Genomic DNA, 18,439 nt, shown 5'->3' with positions numbered 1-18,439 from the left:
CTCAGAATAATTCCTCACAGGAGGTCAGAAACATAAGCAAGGTTGTTTCGTAACTGCTTCACGTGGACTAATAAACAAAACCATAAATAGTTTATGAGACAATGTGATAACTGATTAATCAGTTTCAAACTGGTAATGCCCTTTATTCAATTCACCATGTCAGCTTTTACCGTAAGACTCAGCGAATTGTAAAGCTTTTCACCGCTGCTCTTATACACCCAGTCAGAGAGATGGAGTAACCTGAATGGAACAAGAAAGTAATGGGCTGAGAACTAAAGTGGAAAGGACTGAGAATCGATGATCATTTGGACAGCCGTCCAGCAGCGGCGGGTTTCACCTGTGGGTGGTCTGTGATTGGAGAGACCTTGCGCTTTTTCTCCGCCCCCCGGCGCGTTGCCCGCCTTCCCCAAACCAGAGCTCACTCCGCTCCTCATTACCGTCCTCTGGTCGCGGCGGAACATGAGCTCCAATCTGCGCGAGCGGACGTTGAACAATACAAATGGTTTTCTCACGGTTTCCCGTCTGATCCTGACTGAAGCTGCTCTTGTTTAGGGACCTCCTGCCACGGTTGCCGGCTTTGAATTTTTATTTTTGTTCTAATATTTTGTTGTTGTTGTTGTTGTTGTTTTTGGACGCGCCATGCAATCTCGTTGGAGGAGTTGTGGCATTCGGCCGGTGGCATGGACGTGGACTTGGAGTCTGGCAGTTATCGGAGCGTGGTGCATCCCCGCAAATGAAGGTAAAGCGGGGCAGACACGCTCTGGGGTGACTGACACCCATCCTGAGCGCGGTGCTTAAATCAGGCTTTAATTGGCTCTGAAAAGTCGGATCGGTTAAAGGTTTGCAGTCTCTCTCAAGTGCGGTTAACCGCCATGCTCATGTGTTGATATGGCTGCTTGACAAAAGAAGGTGGCGGGGGCGCTGGAGGGGGGGGGGTTATTAAAGCAGGTAAATTTATGACAGCTGTTCTTTTAGCCTCTAATGACTGTGTGTTCCGACTCGATAAAAGCAGAAATAAAAAAAGGACCTTTGAACAGAACATGTYCCTGTCAGATAACCAGCGTACTTGGACGTGGTAGCAAAGAGACATAAAGCAGCGGCAGAGATGTCTGGATCAGTCCTTAACAATTTCCCAGAACATATAAACTGCTCAGTTTAATCCGTTGCAACTCTGCCAGTTCGCACATTGTCTTTCCAGACTTTACATCATCATGATATCATAAAAAAAGTTTTAAAATGACATTAATTTCCCCGTTCTTTCTCACTTCTTACGCTAATTGGGTTACGCTGTGTTACAATAACAGCTCTTGCACTGCTAAAGCAAACTGTTAGAATTTAAACCATACATTTCTCATAATAATTTGCGTGTTTTTAATTGAATTATGTTTAAGTCATTATTTGTCCACAGAAATTGTGTACAATTATCAGCTACAACAGATTTACATATTTTTAATTTCCTTATCTGCCAAATTAGTTAATTAAAAAAAAAAATTGCTAAAGCATGAAACATCTGATCAGATATATCAGATCCCCTCGAACAAAATGATGAAACTGCACAATATCATCACAATCACCAGTGCAATTTCTTTGTGCCGTAATCAAACTCAACTGCTAGACTGTCCTGATTTAGGTTGCATGCTTTCTAAATCTTCTTGCCAATATTATTTCTGGCCAGTTGGACGATTTCGCCTGCCTTTTATGCCCATTTCAGATCCAGATTCTGAACAAAGATGGTCAAGAAGAGTGGTGGGATCTTCATGATGATTTAAAAAAAAAAAAAAAAGAAATCCAATATGTCACAACAATATTCAAAAATAATGTCACCATTTCAAGTTTTCCACCTGACTAGATGGTATCTAAATTGGAGATTTACAGATCAGAATCTGCACATTTTTATGCTATCGACAAGTCTGACATTGAAGTTGAGTTTTTTTTGTCTGTTCATTAAATTCTTCAAACCAAAAACTCTCAGTGATTTTACTTATGCTCTGCATATATGCAGTTTAGTATTAATCATATTATGATTAGGAACATATGCTTCAGGGCAAAAAATAAGGATGATCTCATGCTGTCTTCATTTTTGACTGGTTTCAGAACATATCTTTTTTTTATGTCTTAAAGTCTTTTGAGAAAATAATCAAAATCAGCAGGTGACGCCTCAAAGAAAACTAGAAATCATATTGGTCAGCAGAAGCCTGATCTGCAGATCTTTAACGGAAAGCTCCTTTTCCTGACAGTGACAGTTAAAATGTGGCTTTTATTGGCAGCAGCTGCCTCAGCTTTCAGAACGTGCTGAAAGCATGTAGGTTTGGCATTAGCATTGAGCTAAAGCTGTATATAAACTTACCCCTGCTACAGAAACGCCTAAACTTTATATTAAGTTGATATATTCATTTGTTATACCACCGATATACACAAAGGACATCTTCAGTTAATTTATGATGGTTAGGTGGGAATTATTGTCAAAATAAATGAGTTATTATGATTTAACTGATATTCAATATTGCTTACATTTAAAAACTATTATGTCTTACAAATTTTATGCATTGTTGAATATCTTCTGAAAATACTTTTTTTTAAGTTTAGAAGTTCATCACCCTTAAAAAAATATTTTGATATTCTCTAACTGCTCCTTCCTACATAAACTGGCCTTGACATTATTTGCATTTGGTGTTACCGTCTCAGATATTAACAGACTTATGACTTATGTTTTGTATCCTTTTTAACTGTCCAAACCACAAAACGACAACTTCTTTTGATATTTTTGAAGCTTTCTTGTTATAAGGAAACTAAGCATTTTTAGTGCCTTATTGTCAAGTTTTACGTTATGCTATATATTATGAGCAGACAACATTGAAAACAAAACATAAATTCGGTCCATTTTTGAGTAAGCAGACCTACATTAACTTTTTAATAGTTATTGTTTTTTCTTTGATCAGAGCTGTTTTCATCAACCTTGTGACAAGGTAAATGCTGCTAAGCAACTACTTAACTTGCAGACTTATGAAAAGCTGATGACAAAGCTGATGTTGGGATCTGATATGGGGTGTGTCATTTTGTAGCTCAGGAAGTGACGCAGTGATTCAGCTGTTGAATTGGAAGCTACCAATCACATGCCTACTTCAGCGTCAAAGAACAACAACAGTGGTTTGCCAATTAGGGAGACACAAAATTATTCCCAAATCATGCAATGGAAACGTCGTCAGTAAATTCAATACCATTTTGTGACAACATCTTGAAACTGTGGCACTTTTTTGTCAATGTTATCGTCACCCGATAATCTCATAGCAGTACATATAGAAATATTTAGCAAAGTAGGGAAAACGGGGCTATGGTATTGTTTGGAGTCTTTTGTCTGCACAGAGAGCAGCATTTTAATGGCACCATTGTTCGGAGCTGTTGAACAGCGTTACGCTATCCGGGAAATGAGAAACATTTATCAGCCTGCGTATTCTTCCCATGATGGATTTATTTGGTCAAAAGTTTAGCTTGACAAAGGTGACTCCCAATGTGTGGTCTTTCAAACAGCTTGGATGGGGGGGTCTGCGCGGCACCTTTCAGGAGTCCTGCGACATTGTGTTGGCTTACGTCTTTGTTTCTGGATTCCAAGGGTTGAAATTATTCCACCAGGGGTTCAGGAATTACCTTTTAGTAGTTAATAGGATGAGTTTGTCTCCGTTCTGAATGGTGTAGGAATAGTCTCAAAAAAAAAAAAAAAATACATGCAGTTTATCCCGTGAGGGGTTTGTTGTTCTCAACAACTCAGAGTTATAGATTAAGCAGCATGCAACAGCATAAGGAGACAGAGAGATGCTCTGTAGCAAACTGACATTTGATCTTTTCATCTAGGAATTAGTCAGTCCCCATTTATAAACTCTTAATCAGTGTTTCTGTCATTATTTTTAAAATTGGACTCTTTTAAGTACTTTTATCCACTAAATATTCACTACATGAGTACGAATCAGATATTCAACACAAGTTAAAGATTGATTTGACTGATATTTTTACTGTGATGGATAATCATAGAATAGCATGCATAATTGAAGGGAAGAGCACAGCCCATAATTAAATCAGCCTGTTTTCTCTTTTGACTAATTCTTTGTAATTGAAGAGGGGGAAAAAACATTTGGGTAACATACAATCACAAAGTTTATCTTTGTAGAAATCTTAATTTTGGCAACTCTCAGGACTTCCTCTTTTGTCTTAATATTACCAAAATTTTATCCTGTTATGTGCTACTACTACTAAGTGAATATCCTGTGAAAGGGAGTGTGTCTCATACACAGATGTTTTTCATCGAGTTAGAATATCATTTAGAAGTTTATTTGTTTTATTAACATATAGATTCCATCAGCGTATACATCAAATCATTATTGATGATTAGGAGTTGCTTCTAAACTTTTTCCTACCACAATTTTTCCTTCCACTCAGCTTCCCATTAATATGTTTGCGAGATACTGACCTTTTGTGGTCAGGCTTCTGCATAATACCATTGACCATGATCATTAAAACCACCTGAGATGAGCACTTCAGATACCCTTCTGTGGATAATGAGTCTGTGTAACGTGTTTCACTTTTTAGTTTAGATTACCGAAATAAATTAACTTTTCAATTATATTCTGCTTTGCTGAGATGCGCCCGTGGTCTTTTTTGTGTTTGTTGGAAGCCAAAAGAACATCAAATGAGAAGAATAATCTTGATGCTTCTTTTAATGGGACCAGTTTCCTGCAGTGATGAATCCCCCGACGAATCATTACGAGGAAAACTGTACACACTTCTGTGATTAATTTCGTCTCCCGAAGCTAAACCATTCTTATTGAAATTGATTAATTTTAGAGGATGTTTGAAAATGCAGCCCATTTCCTTTCTAGTTCAGCCTGTTAATATTAGAAGCATTAAAAAATATCACTTAGTGTTGCATTAGTGAGTCAACACAATTAAGGGGGAAGGGAAAAATTCATGGCAACAGGTTTGAGGGACTTTTATATCTGCCTGTCTGCATACAGCACAGCAGATGGAGAGTAGACCATTCAGCCAAGAACAATAAAAGATAGCATGTAATTGCTACAATCAAATAGAAAGGGGTAAAGATAGGAAGAAATAGGCTTTGGAAAAAAAATATGTTGGAAACAAAACAAACACATTGTGTGCAAGAACTTGTTAAAAATCACTTGGGTAAAGTTGCAACTAATCAGAGTATCAAAATTGCTCATATGTTTTACTGTATTCTAAGTGAGAATTGTAAACATTCAGAGCAGAAAATCTCCTCACTCTTTGGCATAATTCAAATCTCAGTCTTTGAAATAATGTGGCTGACGACTTTATGTCGCTCCATTCATTCAGTACTGATGACTTTTAATAACACGTTCTGTACATGCTTGTCATTTCTGAGCTCCGACTTGTCTGGTTTTATCCTTAGAGAGCGAGAGAGTGGCAGAATGAAAGAGGTAACGCATCCCTTATGATCTAGTTCAGTATCACTTATCTGTTCTTTATGGCCTAATTAGGTGTCTAATCGCCTCCTAAGGACATTTTTTATTATTCTCAGCAGAGCTGTGGAGACAGTAAGACGCGGTGAGTGTGTGAGGGGGAAGTGTGCTTTTGTTACAGTGCTAGCTTTGTCCTTGTTTTGTTCTGCTCTCCTGTCTGCAGGTGTTTTATGTGTAGCTTTCCTTTTGTTTACTTTTGAGGGTTGGCTGTTCTTTTTGCACAGTGCTTATCACAGCATCTACAGCTAAAACAAAACTGCTGTCCAGTTATATACAGGTCCTTCTCAAAAAATTAGCATATTGTGATAAAGTTCATTATTTTCCATAATGTAATGATAAAAATTAAACGGTCATATATTTTAGATTCATTGCACACCAACTGAAATATTTCAAGTCTTTTATTGTTTTAATACTGATGATTTTGGCATACAGCTGATGAAAACCCAAATTCCTGTCTCAAAAAATTAGCATATAATGAAAAAGTTCTCTGAACGAGCAGTTAACCTGATCATCTGAATCAACGAAGTAACTCTAAACACCCGCAAAAGATTCCTGAGGCTTTTAAAAACTCCCAGCCTGGTTCATTACTCAAAACTGCAATCGTGGGTAAGACTGCTGACCTGACTGCTGTCCAGAAGGCCATCTTTGACACCCTCAAGCAAGAGGGTAAAACACAGAAAGAAATTTCTGAACGAATAGGCTGTTCCCAGAGTGCTGTATCAAGGCACCTCAGTGGGAAGTCTGTGGGAAGGAAAAAGTGTGGCAGAAAACGCTGCACAACGAGAAGAGGTGACCGGACCCTGAGGAAGATTGTGGAGAAGGGCCGATTCCAGACCTTGGGGGAAGCAGTGGACTGAGTCTGGAGTAGAAACATCCAGAGCCACCGTGCACAGGCGTCTGCAGGAAATGGGCTACAGGTGCCGCATTCCCCAGGTCAAAGGTCAAGCCACTTTTGAACCAGAAACAGCAGCAGAAGCTCCTGACCTGGGCTACAGAGAAGCAGCACTGGACTGTTGCTCAGTGGTCAAAAGTACTTTTTTCGGATGGAAGCAAATTTTGCATGTCATTCGGAAATCAAGGTGCCAGAATCTGGAGGAAGACTGGGGAGAACGAAATGCCAAAAGGCCAGAAGTCCAGTGTCAAGTACCCACAGTCAGTGATGGTCTGGGGAGCCATTCAGCTGCTGGTGTTGGTCCACTGTGTTTTATCAAGGGCAGGGTCAATGCAGCAGCTATCAGGAGATTGGAGCACTTCATGCTTCCATCTGCTGAAAAGCTTTATGGAGATGAAGATTTAATTTTTCAGCACAACCTGGCACCTGCTCACAGTGAGAAAACCACTGGTATTACTGACCATGGTGTTACTGTGCTCAACTGGCCTGCCAACTCTCCTGACCTGAACCCCATAGAGAATCTGTGGGATATCGTGAAGAGAAAGTTGAGAGACGCAAGACCCAACACTGGATGAGCTTAAAGTCGCTATCAAAGCATCCTGGGCTCCATAACACCTCAGCAGAGCGACAGGCTGATTGCCTCCATGCCGCACCGCCTTGAAGGCTGCAAAAGGATTCCTGACCAAGTATTGAGTGCATAACTGAACATAATTATTTGAAGGTTGACTTTTTTGCTATTAAAACACATTTCTTTTATTGGTCGGATGAAATATGCTAATATTTTGAGACAGGGATTTTGAGTTTTCATGAGCTGTATGTCAAAATCATCAGTATTAAAACGAAGACGTGAAATATTTCATTTGGTGTGCAATGAATCTAAAATATGTGACAGTTTAATTTTTATCATTAAAATAATTAACTTTATCACAATATGCTAATTTTTTGAGAAGGACCTGTACACCTGATATTCGTAGGCTTTGCAAATGCGGAATTAATGTTATGAAGGTTATGCATTACTTCTACTCTTGGGGAGTTTTAATTTTGGGTTTACCTCAAATTCTAGACAAAGTTTTTTTTCTTTTCCTAGCAGGTTGGTTGCCTTTGATTTTTAATCGAGTATCTTTGGCTTATAGTTAAATGTTTCAGGCTTCAGGGCACCAGTTACTAAATACAGATTTTTATCACTAAACTGACCAAATTCACAGTGGCAGCATGATGCATTTTTATGTCAACTCATGTAAGGAAGTGGCTGTAGCTAACCATTACTTTGAACTTTGAACTAGTACATATTCTACTGCATCATGTGAATTCACCTGTGAACTTCACCTCTATGCCTACACTTTACAATTTCGACTGTGAATTGTTTATACATTTAAAAATATGTTTTTTGTTGTTTTTTTCATTATTAGCTCAAATTCTCCATCCGGAATAATTTCCGTACTTTAGTAAACCTGAACCGTGTTACTCTAAATTTACAGATTCTTTAAAACAGTTTTGTGATTAGCCTTTACTTTAATTTCTCTGGGGGAAAAACTGAATCCATTTAATTTGGCATGTAGACCAACAAGAGGGCCAAGTAGCTTGGAGCCCATAAGAGATTCTCATGGCATCACAACCTTGAGTAAAACACCACTGTTTCTTAGCATCATTTAGAGCTGAGCAAAATATTAATCGCAAAGGTCTTCTTGAATGCAAAATTAGGAAGACTATAATATTTCATAACTTCAACTTGCGTCATTCTATTTGGATAAACTTTCACTGAGTTTTGAGACGTCTTTGAGACCAAGGTGAATTAACTACCAAAGTGTAGACTATACAGAAAAATGCAGGTTAATCATTATCAATATTGTCTATACGATATCCACAAACTTATCACAATGTCATATTTCTAATGTTATGCAGGGTTCACCTTTTGGTTTAAAAAAAAAAGTAATGCATACATGATCTAAACACTTTATATTTCTTTATGACAGTTATTAAAATGCTGCTGCTTGAGTTTTATGCTGATTATCACATATACAGGAATGTTTATAACATTTATTAGTTGAGAAAAGCTGAAAGTCGGACTGTATCTATGAAAGTTCCTTTTAAATATTTTTTTTTACTTGACATTCATATAAGTAAAACATAACATTTTATTGCAATCACAAACTAAAACAATAGATTGTTTTAGTTGACGCTTAGCTTATGCTTTTATTCTAAAAGCACAGCTTTTAGAATAAAAGCTTTTAGAATTAAAAACGTATGCTTTTTTTATTATTATGGGCCCCAGATAGGACTTATGCTTTTAGAATAAAAAGCATAAGTTTAGAATAAAAGCATAAGTCCTAAAAGCATAAGTTGGAAATCAAACTGGCTGTTTGCACAGAGCATCATCACATTTGGCTGTTTTGTTGTTCATGGAGTTAGTCAATAGCTGGCTAATTATCTGAGCTATTGGCTCGGCATGCTTTACTTTTGGAAAAGCTAAACACTCCAACAACAATAATGGGTGGCGCTGCCTTAATTGTCACAGCATGCTTTTCCAAGCTGGAAAAGTAATCTTTTGCAGTTCAGTGACATAGTCTTGAATTCGGCTGCTGAATTGAAAACTATAAGTGTGCACTCTTTCTTACAAACAAGAAAAATAAGAGTGACGTTTAAACAGGTAATGGGAGCAATGGGAGTGTGGAGCAACTTGGTTCCAGACTGAGACCACTTTTAAATAAAAAAGGACTTTAAATTGTAGGAGCAGTAGGAGGGAAAATGTCAAGAGTTTTGAAATTTTAACATTTTTAAGACCGTGGTGTTTGTTGAGACTGATGAAACGCGAGTGCCTGGGGTCAAGCATGGAAGCTGCGGAACAAATAGCAAAATGTGTTTGCTCTATTTTTTCATTAACAAGCTTTATTTTAGCTTATATGTCTATATAGCCCATTGCTATGCTTAACTCTAAGATTGTCATATTGCCAAATATGCATTTTATTTGTGTTTTTACAAATACAATATATTCAAATGTCATTCCAATTTCTTTTTTTAGTTTATTAGTCTACATCAAGGTAATTGAAAACCTTTTTTTTTTTTTTTTACATCAAAATAGTGTCCAACTTCCCTATCATATAGTCTGAAACTTGGATATCTAAATCCCAGCTTAAAGCATATGGTGTCCTATCTGGGGCCCATAATAATAATGATTGCATTTTCTTCACCAAAAATAGTTACACATTGACAATGAATAGAAAGCGTGCTCCTTTAACGAAAAAAAAAAAAAAATCCTGGCAATTCATACCATGGAAACTTGTGTGGTGAGATCTCATTACATCCCTTTAGTTTATTTTAGAAAAATTCAGTCAAGGTTTAACCAGTCTGAGTATTTCAGATTTTAAACAAGAGCAGAGCAGAGATAAACCAGATTCCTTAGAAGAAGTTAAAGGAACAAAAACCCTCAAGCAGATTGAGTGGCAACTTCCATGTTATTTGTTTACTTGCCACTGCTGCTAACATTGTAACAAGCATAAGATGGTATTTGTTGCCTTTGTTGTATAAAAATGACAAATTTAGGGTGTTTAAACACCTCAACCTCTTGCTCTGTGGAAGGACCATTGTGCTTTGCACACAGTTTGTATACAACCTGCTGGCAGACAATAGTAATTCCTGACCCCACCACTTCCTGTTTATTGCATTTGAATATATTTATTGCCACCATGTCAACAATAAAGTTTCATGTAGTTATTCATTTTTTGCAATAAGTGCTGCTTTTTACATTAATAGTTGCAGCCCCACTCTTTAAAGTTTTACAATCACACTAATGCATATTTAAGTTTCAAACATGACAAAGGGATTTAGGGGGGAAAAAAGTCTTTAAACCACTTAAGAGAGAGAACCTGGTACATTTCAGCACATGTCGGTTTTAAGCTGCTTCAATTCATCACATATCTGAGTGTAGATGACAGAACTTTTATGGCTGGATAGCACAAACATTATCATAGAACAGATAAAGCACAGCAAACTTCAGAACATGGGTTGGTTTTATGACCCTACAATCTGCGGTGAACAGAGACAAAGTCTGGAGCCGCCAGAAAAGCCATTCATCATCTGTCTGTAATTTATGAGGGACTCGTTAAACTGCTGCTGAGAGTTTGTCCTGACCCAGTCATCTGGAAAAAAAGGCTCCAGCTCTTGTCAAAGTCACTTAAGGCTTTACACCTGCCTGTTTCTCCCACAGCCAGTGTGTTTACAGCGAGACCTGTCTGTTCGTTAATGTGCGCTGAGCCATACCCACCAGCCAGCAAAGACAAGTTACAGCTGGATGACATACTCACTTTGACTTTCGAAGTCTAGCAAAGTGCATTTAAAACCTCCCACTATGAGGTCATGGTCACCACAGTCAGATGCTATTTTTGCCAAGACCTTGAGTAAGTTTGCTGCAGAAGATGCATTCAGGCTGTGCAGGTAGTGGAGATAAGAGGCTGTACAGCTGCTACCGGTCAAGTAGTCGCACTCGACAACTCTCATCTGAGTGACTGAGCTAAGAAGGTTTGATGATAGACATGTTTGAATAACTGTATTTGAATTAAAATTTGGAGTTTTGAATCAAAACTGTTGGTCTGCTTGAAAGAATAGCTGCATATTTCTTTTTATTTGCATGTTTTTGCTAAAGCATTGCTTTTCAATCAAAGTTTAATCTATTAGAAAACTTGCATGTTAAACTACCAATGCTTAATAATATTAGAAAAACATGCGGTTACAATACTGTTGATGACAGAATAAGTTGCAGAAATCTATAAGGTCTCAATACTTATTTCTATTTCTGCGTATGATTTCTCAACCTCTCTCTGAGAGATTACGTTTTGAAAAAACTTGTTGCCTTCAGATAGACAAGGATAAGACAAGACAAGGATAAGGATAAGGATCCCCCTTTTCATTTAAAAAAGGCCAAAGCAAACTCTTAAAAGGAATTTATAGAAGCTAGAAAACAATTCTGCCTATGTTTGACCACTCTGGATATTGCAGATTGTATGCCTGTGCAATTGTGAGGTGGTCACAATGCCAAAAAAAAAAAAGAAAAGAAAAAAAACCTTATTTTATGTGTGCTTTAACAAATAGAATCACAGTTTGATTAATCTAAACTTGTTGCCTTCAGATAGACTGAACTTAAAGAGCATGTTCCCAGTCATCCTGTCCACTTAATTTTTTTTACATTAAGCGTATTCATCTAATTACACTCACACAAACTCATAGATGAAGATACAACTTGGGGTTAAGAGTCAAAGGGACATTGGCATGTGAAAGGAGGATACTGGGATTGAACTACAACCAGCTAAATATATGATCAACATCCAGAAAATTAATGCAGAACTCAAATATGACAGTCTAACAAGTATGTAAATTATTTGCAGTTGGAGCATCACAAACACTGATATTGTGAATATAGTTTGATATGGTGTGTAGCTTTCAAATCTGCCCAGTACTCGGCATCTGATTCAGCAGCAGCAGACCTCAACCTTCATCAACTGAGTTTTTGAAACAAGTTTCCTCCTTGTGGAAAATGTATGTATTTTTTTTAAAAGACATGCCAACAAAACATTTTATCCTATTAGAACTGATTATAAGTGCATGTCTGCATTGGATAACATGCGAGTGTCTCATTTAATGCCAGAATGTTTAAATATAATAACAAAAAATATATATATTTGCAGTTCTTGAAGTTTTTGTTGTTTTTTCCCCCCCACATACATTTAAGACTTATGTTTGGGTTATTTTTTTCTCTCTCTTCTTGAACAAAGTGAACCTGCTGGATTCTCGCTCCGTGATGGGAGACCTTGGTTGGGTGGCTTATCCAAAGAATGGGGTGAGTAAAATTATTCCAGAGGCATAAAATACATTTTTCATAAGTCCAATTTTACTCAACTTAATATTTACTGTTCTATCTTGAAATGAAGTGCAGAAGACATAATTATTTCTGGTTTTCACAAAGCATGCTATTATTTCTAAAGAAGCTCATGGGTCTGCATGAAGCCAAAATTTTGTTATGTATTATTTCGGGATATTTATTTGGTAGGTCACTGCTGATTTTCTTCAGCAGTGACCTTCAAGTCATGAGCTAAAAGTAGTTTCTCAGTTTCATGGTATTCCAAAGCATACCTAGAACTACTTCCCATTTCATTATAAATTTTAAGTGCTTCATTTGCTTTGTCGAGGTTAAAGGTCATTAAATTTCTGGAAACCCTTACTTCATTATTAGGCTAAATTGAATTCATGAATAAGATATTGAAAGTCACCGTGGAATAGATTATTCTCAAGCCAGAAGTTGAATATCCATCTCCAAGTATTCCCAAAGTGAAGACCAATTAGAGAATGAGTTACTAGAGTGGTAAAAAAAATGTGATTTCACATTACATTATAATATAGTGTTTTTAAATGAAGAAGTGGTGCTTGGAGAAATATTACCTTCAAAATTGACAGGTTGCTTGGAACAGAATTACCCAACCAGAAAAAGAAAATTGTATTTGGTTTAGAGCGATTATGTAGCATTTCCATTTGAAACATGTGAAAAATTAGCCACAGTCGTAGCTTTTGCTTGTTTAAAGCAGGAGCGGACCAATAGTGCTGACCGAGCTGTTTTATCTCCCCTCTTGATATTCAAATCACGGCTCACTTTGAGGCTGTACACTATGTAGATGGGAAAGATAATGCTGAAAAAGCAGACATAGGTGCAATCATAATAAGGAAGTGATTATGTTAAGTGTGTGCGTGCGTGCGTGTGTGTGTGTGTGTGTTTCTAACATTGAAAGCTACATAAATAACTTGAGGGCAGACGGAGAGGAAATGAGACCTAAGACGTATTGAAATCTCCTAATGAAATTCACATTATCTCGTCGCGTTTATCTATGTCTTAAGATGTATATTAGGTTGTCGTCTATTTAATTTGTGTTATAAAAAGGGGGTGCAAACAAAGTAAAAAAAAAAAAGTTCTTTCTGTAAATGTATAAACAATGTGACTTTTATCACCTTCTAAAAATATAAAACATGTTTAAATATGCCTCAAATAACCCAAGACAAATACAAAACATGTAAACCCTAACAATTTCAAGGGGTTATATTTTCCAACACGTCTCGCCAACAGAGTAATAATCCCTCTTTGGTGTGTTACGGCACATAGTTGGAGTTGGCCATTGCAGTTTATCTTTCGTGTTCGTATCCCATCTGTAGCCCACTCCCCCTCCACAAACAAATGTCCGTGTTCACACTTCCAGTCTTGGCTGAAATAGTTGTCAAAGTGGCACCAAAACTTTTTTATCACTTCAATTCTACTTTACAGAGTCTGGCAGCTTTAAACTCATCCCCTGCTTTGGTATGATCTTATCACCAATGTTATAAAAATACATCTCCATCTGAGCTCTGCACATAGATTGTCATGCAAGGGAATTGCTTGGTTGTCTAACAGATGAGGCTTGCCAAGACCAAAGCAACAACAATAAAAAAATGAATAGACAAAAGGAATTATAATTAGAGTGGACAAACAAGATTATGAAAGCACCTTTTATTGAAGAGTCACATTGGTGATGATAATAGATTAGATTTTTAGCTATGTACTGCTTTAACTGATGAACTTTCTCTGATTTATAACCCAGTTGGACTATAGGATCAAGTTTGTCATCAATTGCCCGAATGTTAATAATAAAAAAAAAATGGAAATGATCTTTTCATGATTGCGTTCCTTCAGATACCTGTCTACTAAGGTTAAATTAAAACCAGAAAGGTTTTAATTCTTTGTTTGAGGCAGCATACAAATTTTTATCTCGCAATATAGATTATATTTGTGGTCAGTTTGATTCCCATGTAACCCATCAGTCCAGTGAATCCCCAAACCATTTCACTCTATATCTAAACATCAATAGGTGATGGCTGATGGGTTTGTAAAAGGCCCTGCAACAAGGCAGACTCTGAATGTAGCTGTGACAAAAGGAGGCTGATGAAATGTGCTTTGTAGGCTTAGTTCACATCAGGTTTGACATTAAACCTTCACCAGAAGAATGGAAAAACATGACGGTTGGCTGACAGATGATGGGAGAGGCATAGATTGTCTTTTAATACAAGCTTCAAAAACTAAAGCTGACCACTAATATTGAGATTAATGCTTGGAAAAACAAATCTCTAAAAATGTTCTCTTATGCCACAATGTCACTTAATGAGGCAATCTTTGCACAGATTTGCTTCAGCTAATGTTTAATCTTACTATCACAGAATGAAGAGGCAGTGTTTCACAACTCTGACTGCTGGAAGGCAAGGTTCACAGCCTTTTACTTAACAAGCTTGACAAATGGTTAGTCACATTTAATGCACACATTCCACACTATTCATGAAGTATCTAAGCAAGCTAGTCTATTTCCTTCTGTGTATTCCTTTAGAGTGTCTCCATGTTCCTTAAGCAGCATCTATGCTATCCATCTGATGTCATTGTGAGATAATCGGTGAATCATTTCGCCCTCCTTTGCCCGTCAGTTTAGCCGTGCAAGACAGGCAAAAGAGGCAAAATTCACTCTAAATTGATGTAATCTGTGCTTTCCTTGACTGAACATCTAGTCATAAAGGTCTGTTTCATCCAGCGCCTCCACTGATTCAGTGTGCTTAATTGAGCAGAGATGAGGACAGGCAAGCATAAAATATGCTGAGCACACGGTACAAACCAGGCAGACGCCGGGAACATGTGCAAAACGTTGGCGAATGTCACAACCACCAGCTGTGTGTCACTGTTGAGAAAGCGACCCTCTTTTCGACCATCTTAAAAAGGGTGAATATTTTTTATTTTATTTTTTATTTTTTTTCCAGATTTATCTTCCCGGTTATTGTTTTCACTTTCAAGAGATGCTCGCAAAAGATGGAAAAACACCATATGCAGTATTTTAAGCTAAGGATTCCCCTTTTTGTTTAAAAAACGACAAAGCAAACTCTTAGAAGGAATCTATAGAAGCTAGAAAACAATTGTGCCTATGTTTGATGACTCTGGATATTGCAGATTGTATGCACAGGCATACAATCTGCACAGGAATTGAGGTGGTCACAATGCCAAAAAAAACCCAACAAAAATACTTATGTGTGCTTTAACAAATAGAATCACAGTTTGATTAATCTAAACTGTTTTAAAAATCTCTGGGTCTGATCAAGCTATGTGTTTGGAACAGCACTGTGATGCAGGTTACCACCAACATGGCAATTAGCCTGCATTTTATACAGTTTTGGTGTAGCCATTTAAAATYTGTGGGTTTTTATTTTGAAGCCATTTTTTCACAGCAGCCATTCCTTATTGTATATTTGAATGAAATAGCCTCTTACAGTCAATATAAAGCTCCACAGTAGTGCTTGTTGTGTTGGCAGACAGTTTGTTGTAATATTTACAAATTCCTGTAAAAAGTTTCTGTCTCATCTGGAACAATTAATTTTTTCCCCTAGTACCAAAAATGGTCTTTAAATTCTTCGGCAGCAGCTTGTTGTCATCCTTATCAGCTGTATCATCTATAAATATAAAAAATAAACAGTACTGGTCACCCTTGACCTATATGAGAGAGGCTGCATTTTAGTGAGAAATGTCATTCTGTTTTTAATTTAAGTTGATCTCCCGCCATGAGATCTCATTAGGTTCTTGTATGTTTTTGTCTTGGKGTATTTCAGTAGGTCTGAGGATACGGTTTAGAGCTACAGGAAATAAAAAAAACAACACACAATGATGTAGAAATGGCAGAGATTGGCATGGTATATAACACAAAGTATTTAAGGGAAATGTAAAAAAAAAAAAAAAAAATGTAAGGACTGAAAAAAATGTTGGACGACAAGTCTTAAAAGGGTGGAGGTGAAGAAAACCTTTTGAATAGTGTTTCTAGGTTAGACYTAAGATCTGATAATTAAAACAGAGAATGCAGGGGGGCACAAAAGGGAACTGATGACAGACATGASTCAAATTAAAAAAGCAGTGAAATGACACGAGACGAGGGATGAATGGAACGCGGACRGAAATAGAAAAAGGCGAGGTGAGGTGTTGTTTGCGTAAGGAGCCAAAGGAACMGTTCTATTACAGTGTCACRATGGTCAACGGTAATGGGTGGTAATAATAAGTTGCAGGCGGCTTTATAGAATTAAAGCTGGGAGAGCACTCAGCGCAGCCACAGGGGGTCTTCTGATGGAAGTGTTGCACAGCCACACATCTTAAAGTAAGAAAAACTCAACACACACACTAATGAGGCTCTGCAGGGATGCCTATAGGGACTGTTGTGTTCGCAGTGTGGAGGGATCGTGGTGGGGGGGGGAATAAGTACGAAGTACAAAAGGAGGCAATACGGAAGGTTATTGTTATATATTTAGACCCTTTATCACCACTGGCAGTTATACTATTGGCTTTTAGAACTTGGTTAAATTAAAGCATAATTTTACCTTTATGACATACTATAGCAATACTGTGCTATTCCTTCAGATGTAATTAGGTGTAATTAGGAATGAAAAAAAAGACAAATGCCCACATCAAATCCCATAGTTTCTGAGTAACCAAGCTTTTATTGACAGCTGCAAATGAAAAACTTTTTGCCAAGCAAGCCTTCAAAATGTGATGGACTTTTATCAAATGAACTGCTTTGTAAAGGCTTTTTCTTCATCAGCACAAAGTTAACTCCATTGGTGGTCCTGACATGCTATATTAGCTGGTCGTGTCGTGCTGTGTGCAAGTCTTTGTGTGTGTGACATCTGATGACCCTAGCCCCCATGCAGACTGCTTCTAATGGAGAGCAAGAAAGAGGTGCATTGTTGTGTTTGGCTACAAGAAAATGAAGTCGGTTTGACCATATTTAATACATTTTGTCTTGAATTTAATAAGAATCTAAATGTTATGGCTTCCAGTTTTTGCAAAGCACGTATGTTGCTCATTAGGTTTTGTTTCATTGTTTCATGCAGAGTTTTTAGTTATTAAATACGCCCATTGATTGCGTAATCAAATATACGTCTGCCACAGCAGGCTTTCCCAAAATGTTTTTTTTTTTAATCAAAACCTTCTTCCTACAAGTCTACATGTGGATCATGGCCTCAGCTTTCAAACCTTTAGAATCCCATTTATGCAAAAAGTAGCAAAATTAATGGGATTATTGCAGTGATAACAAACTGCAAATTAACCTTAACATGGTCTTTAATCAGAGACTGAGTTTCTCTTGTAAAACTAGAAATGATAATATATTTTGATCTGTTTTCTATAAACATTATTTATATTTACTATGCTTATCTGAATTTGAATAGTCACTATCATGCCTGTTGAACTGACCAATGATAGGCATTTTACTTAGTCTCATTCTGCTTTGACAAAAAAGCAACTTTTTTATTTTAAAAGTTAGTTGTGGAAAAGTTTTTGAATAAGATATATCACACATATTTAATCACATGTTCTTGTGTGGGATATTTAAAATTATTTGATTTAATTTTTTATTTATTTGTTTTATAGCACTATCTTACGTAAGCTGCACTGTCCTTTGAACCATGTCCCCGTGATAAAAGGATTGTTGCTGATGCAGCATAGAATCCAAGCTGCTATTACTACCATTGCTGCTTAAATTTACAATAAGGACTGTGCCTTCCCTTTCCCCCTCAGAACTGTAAACTCTTACACGGATGCATGTAGTCAGTTCAGTAATTTATTATTCCCATAAATAATAACCATGTAAAAATATTCCCAGGACATTTCCTTTAATAAATGAGCAACAAGACCCTTTCTCTGCAAGGCMCCCCCCCCCCCTTTTCTTTTTTTTTTTACAATGTTTTCCTGGTGTCTCCAACTAGTATGGGAGGGGAAAAAAAGAGACTTATCTAAAAATCTTTTTGTCATTTCTGAGTTCAACTGCATCTTTTCCTTCTGTTCATTCAACTTTTCCCTTCAGGGGTTTCCACAGCGAATCATCTGTCTCCATTTAATCCTACCCTCTGTATCCTCTACCCTCACACTAACTAACTTCATGTTCTCTTTCACCACATCCATAAATCTGCTTTTTGATCTTTCTTTCGGACTGAGTTCAACTTTTTTTTTTTTCTGTGTTCATTTAGTATA

General features: G+C 37.1%; 1 protein-coding gene across 1 annotated transcript in view; it reads left to right on the top strand.

Moving 5' to 3' along the window:
* The first annotated feature begins 329 nt into the window (after positions 1-329).
* The window catches only part of epha5 (EPH receptor A5), a 68,446-nt gene continuing 50,336 nt past the window's right edge, over positions 330-18,439 (top strand). The window contains exons 1-2 of the mRNA XM_008423865.2: positions 330-739; positions 12,147-12,211. Coding sequence (XP_008422087.1) covers positions 640-739; positions 12,147-12,211 — 165 coding nt within the window. The 5' untranslated portion in view covers positions 330-639. The remainder of the gene's footprint in view (positions 740-12,146; positions 12,212-18,439) is intronic.

The sequence above is a fragment of the Poecilia reticulata genome, linkage group LG12, assembly GCF_000633615.1.
Source record: "Poecilia reticulata strain Guanapo linkage group LG12, Guppy_female_1.0+MT, whole genome shotgun sequence".
Taxonomy (NCBI): domain Eukaryota; kingdom Metazoa; phylum Chordata; class Actinopteri; order Cyprinodontiformes; family Poeciliidae; genus Poecilia; species Poecilia reticulata.
Note: the sequence above shows the minus strand (reverse complement) of the source record. Positions and strands in the feature narration are given on the sequence as shown.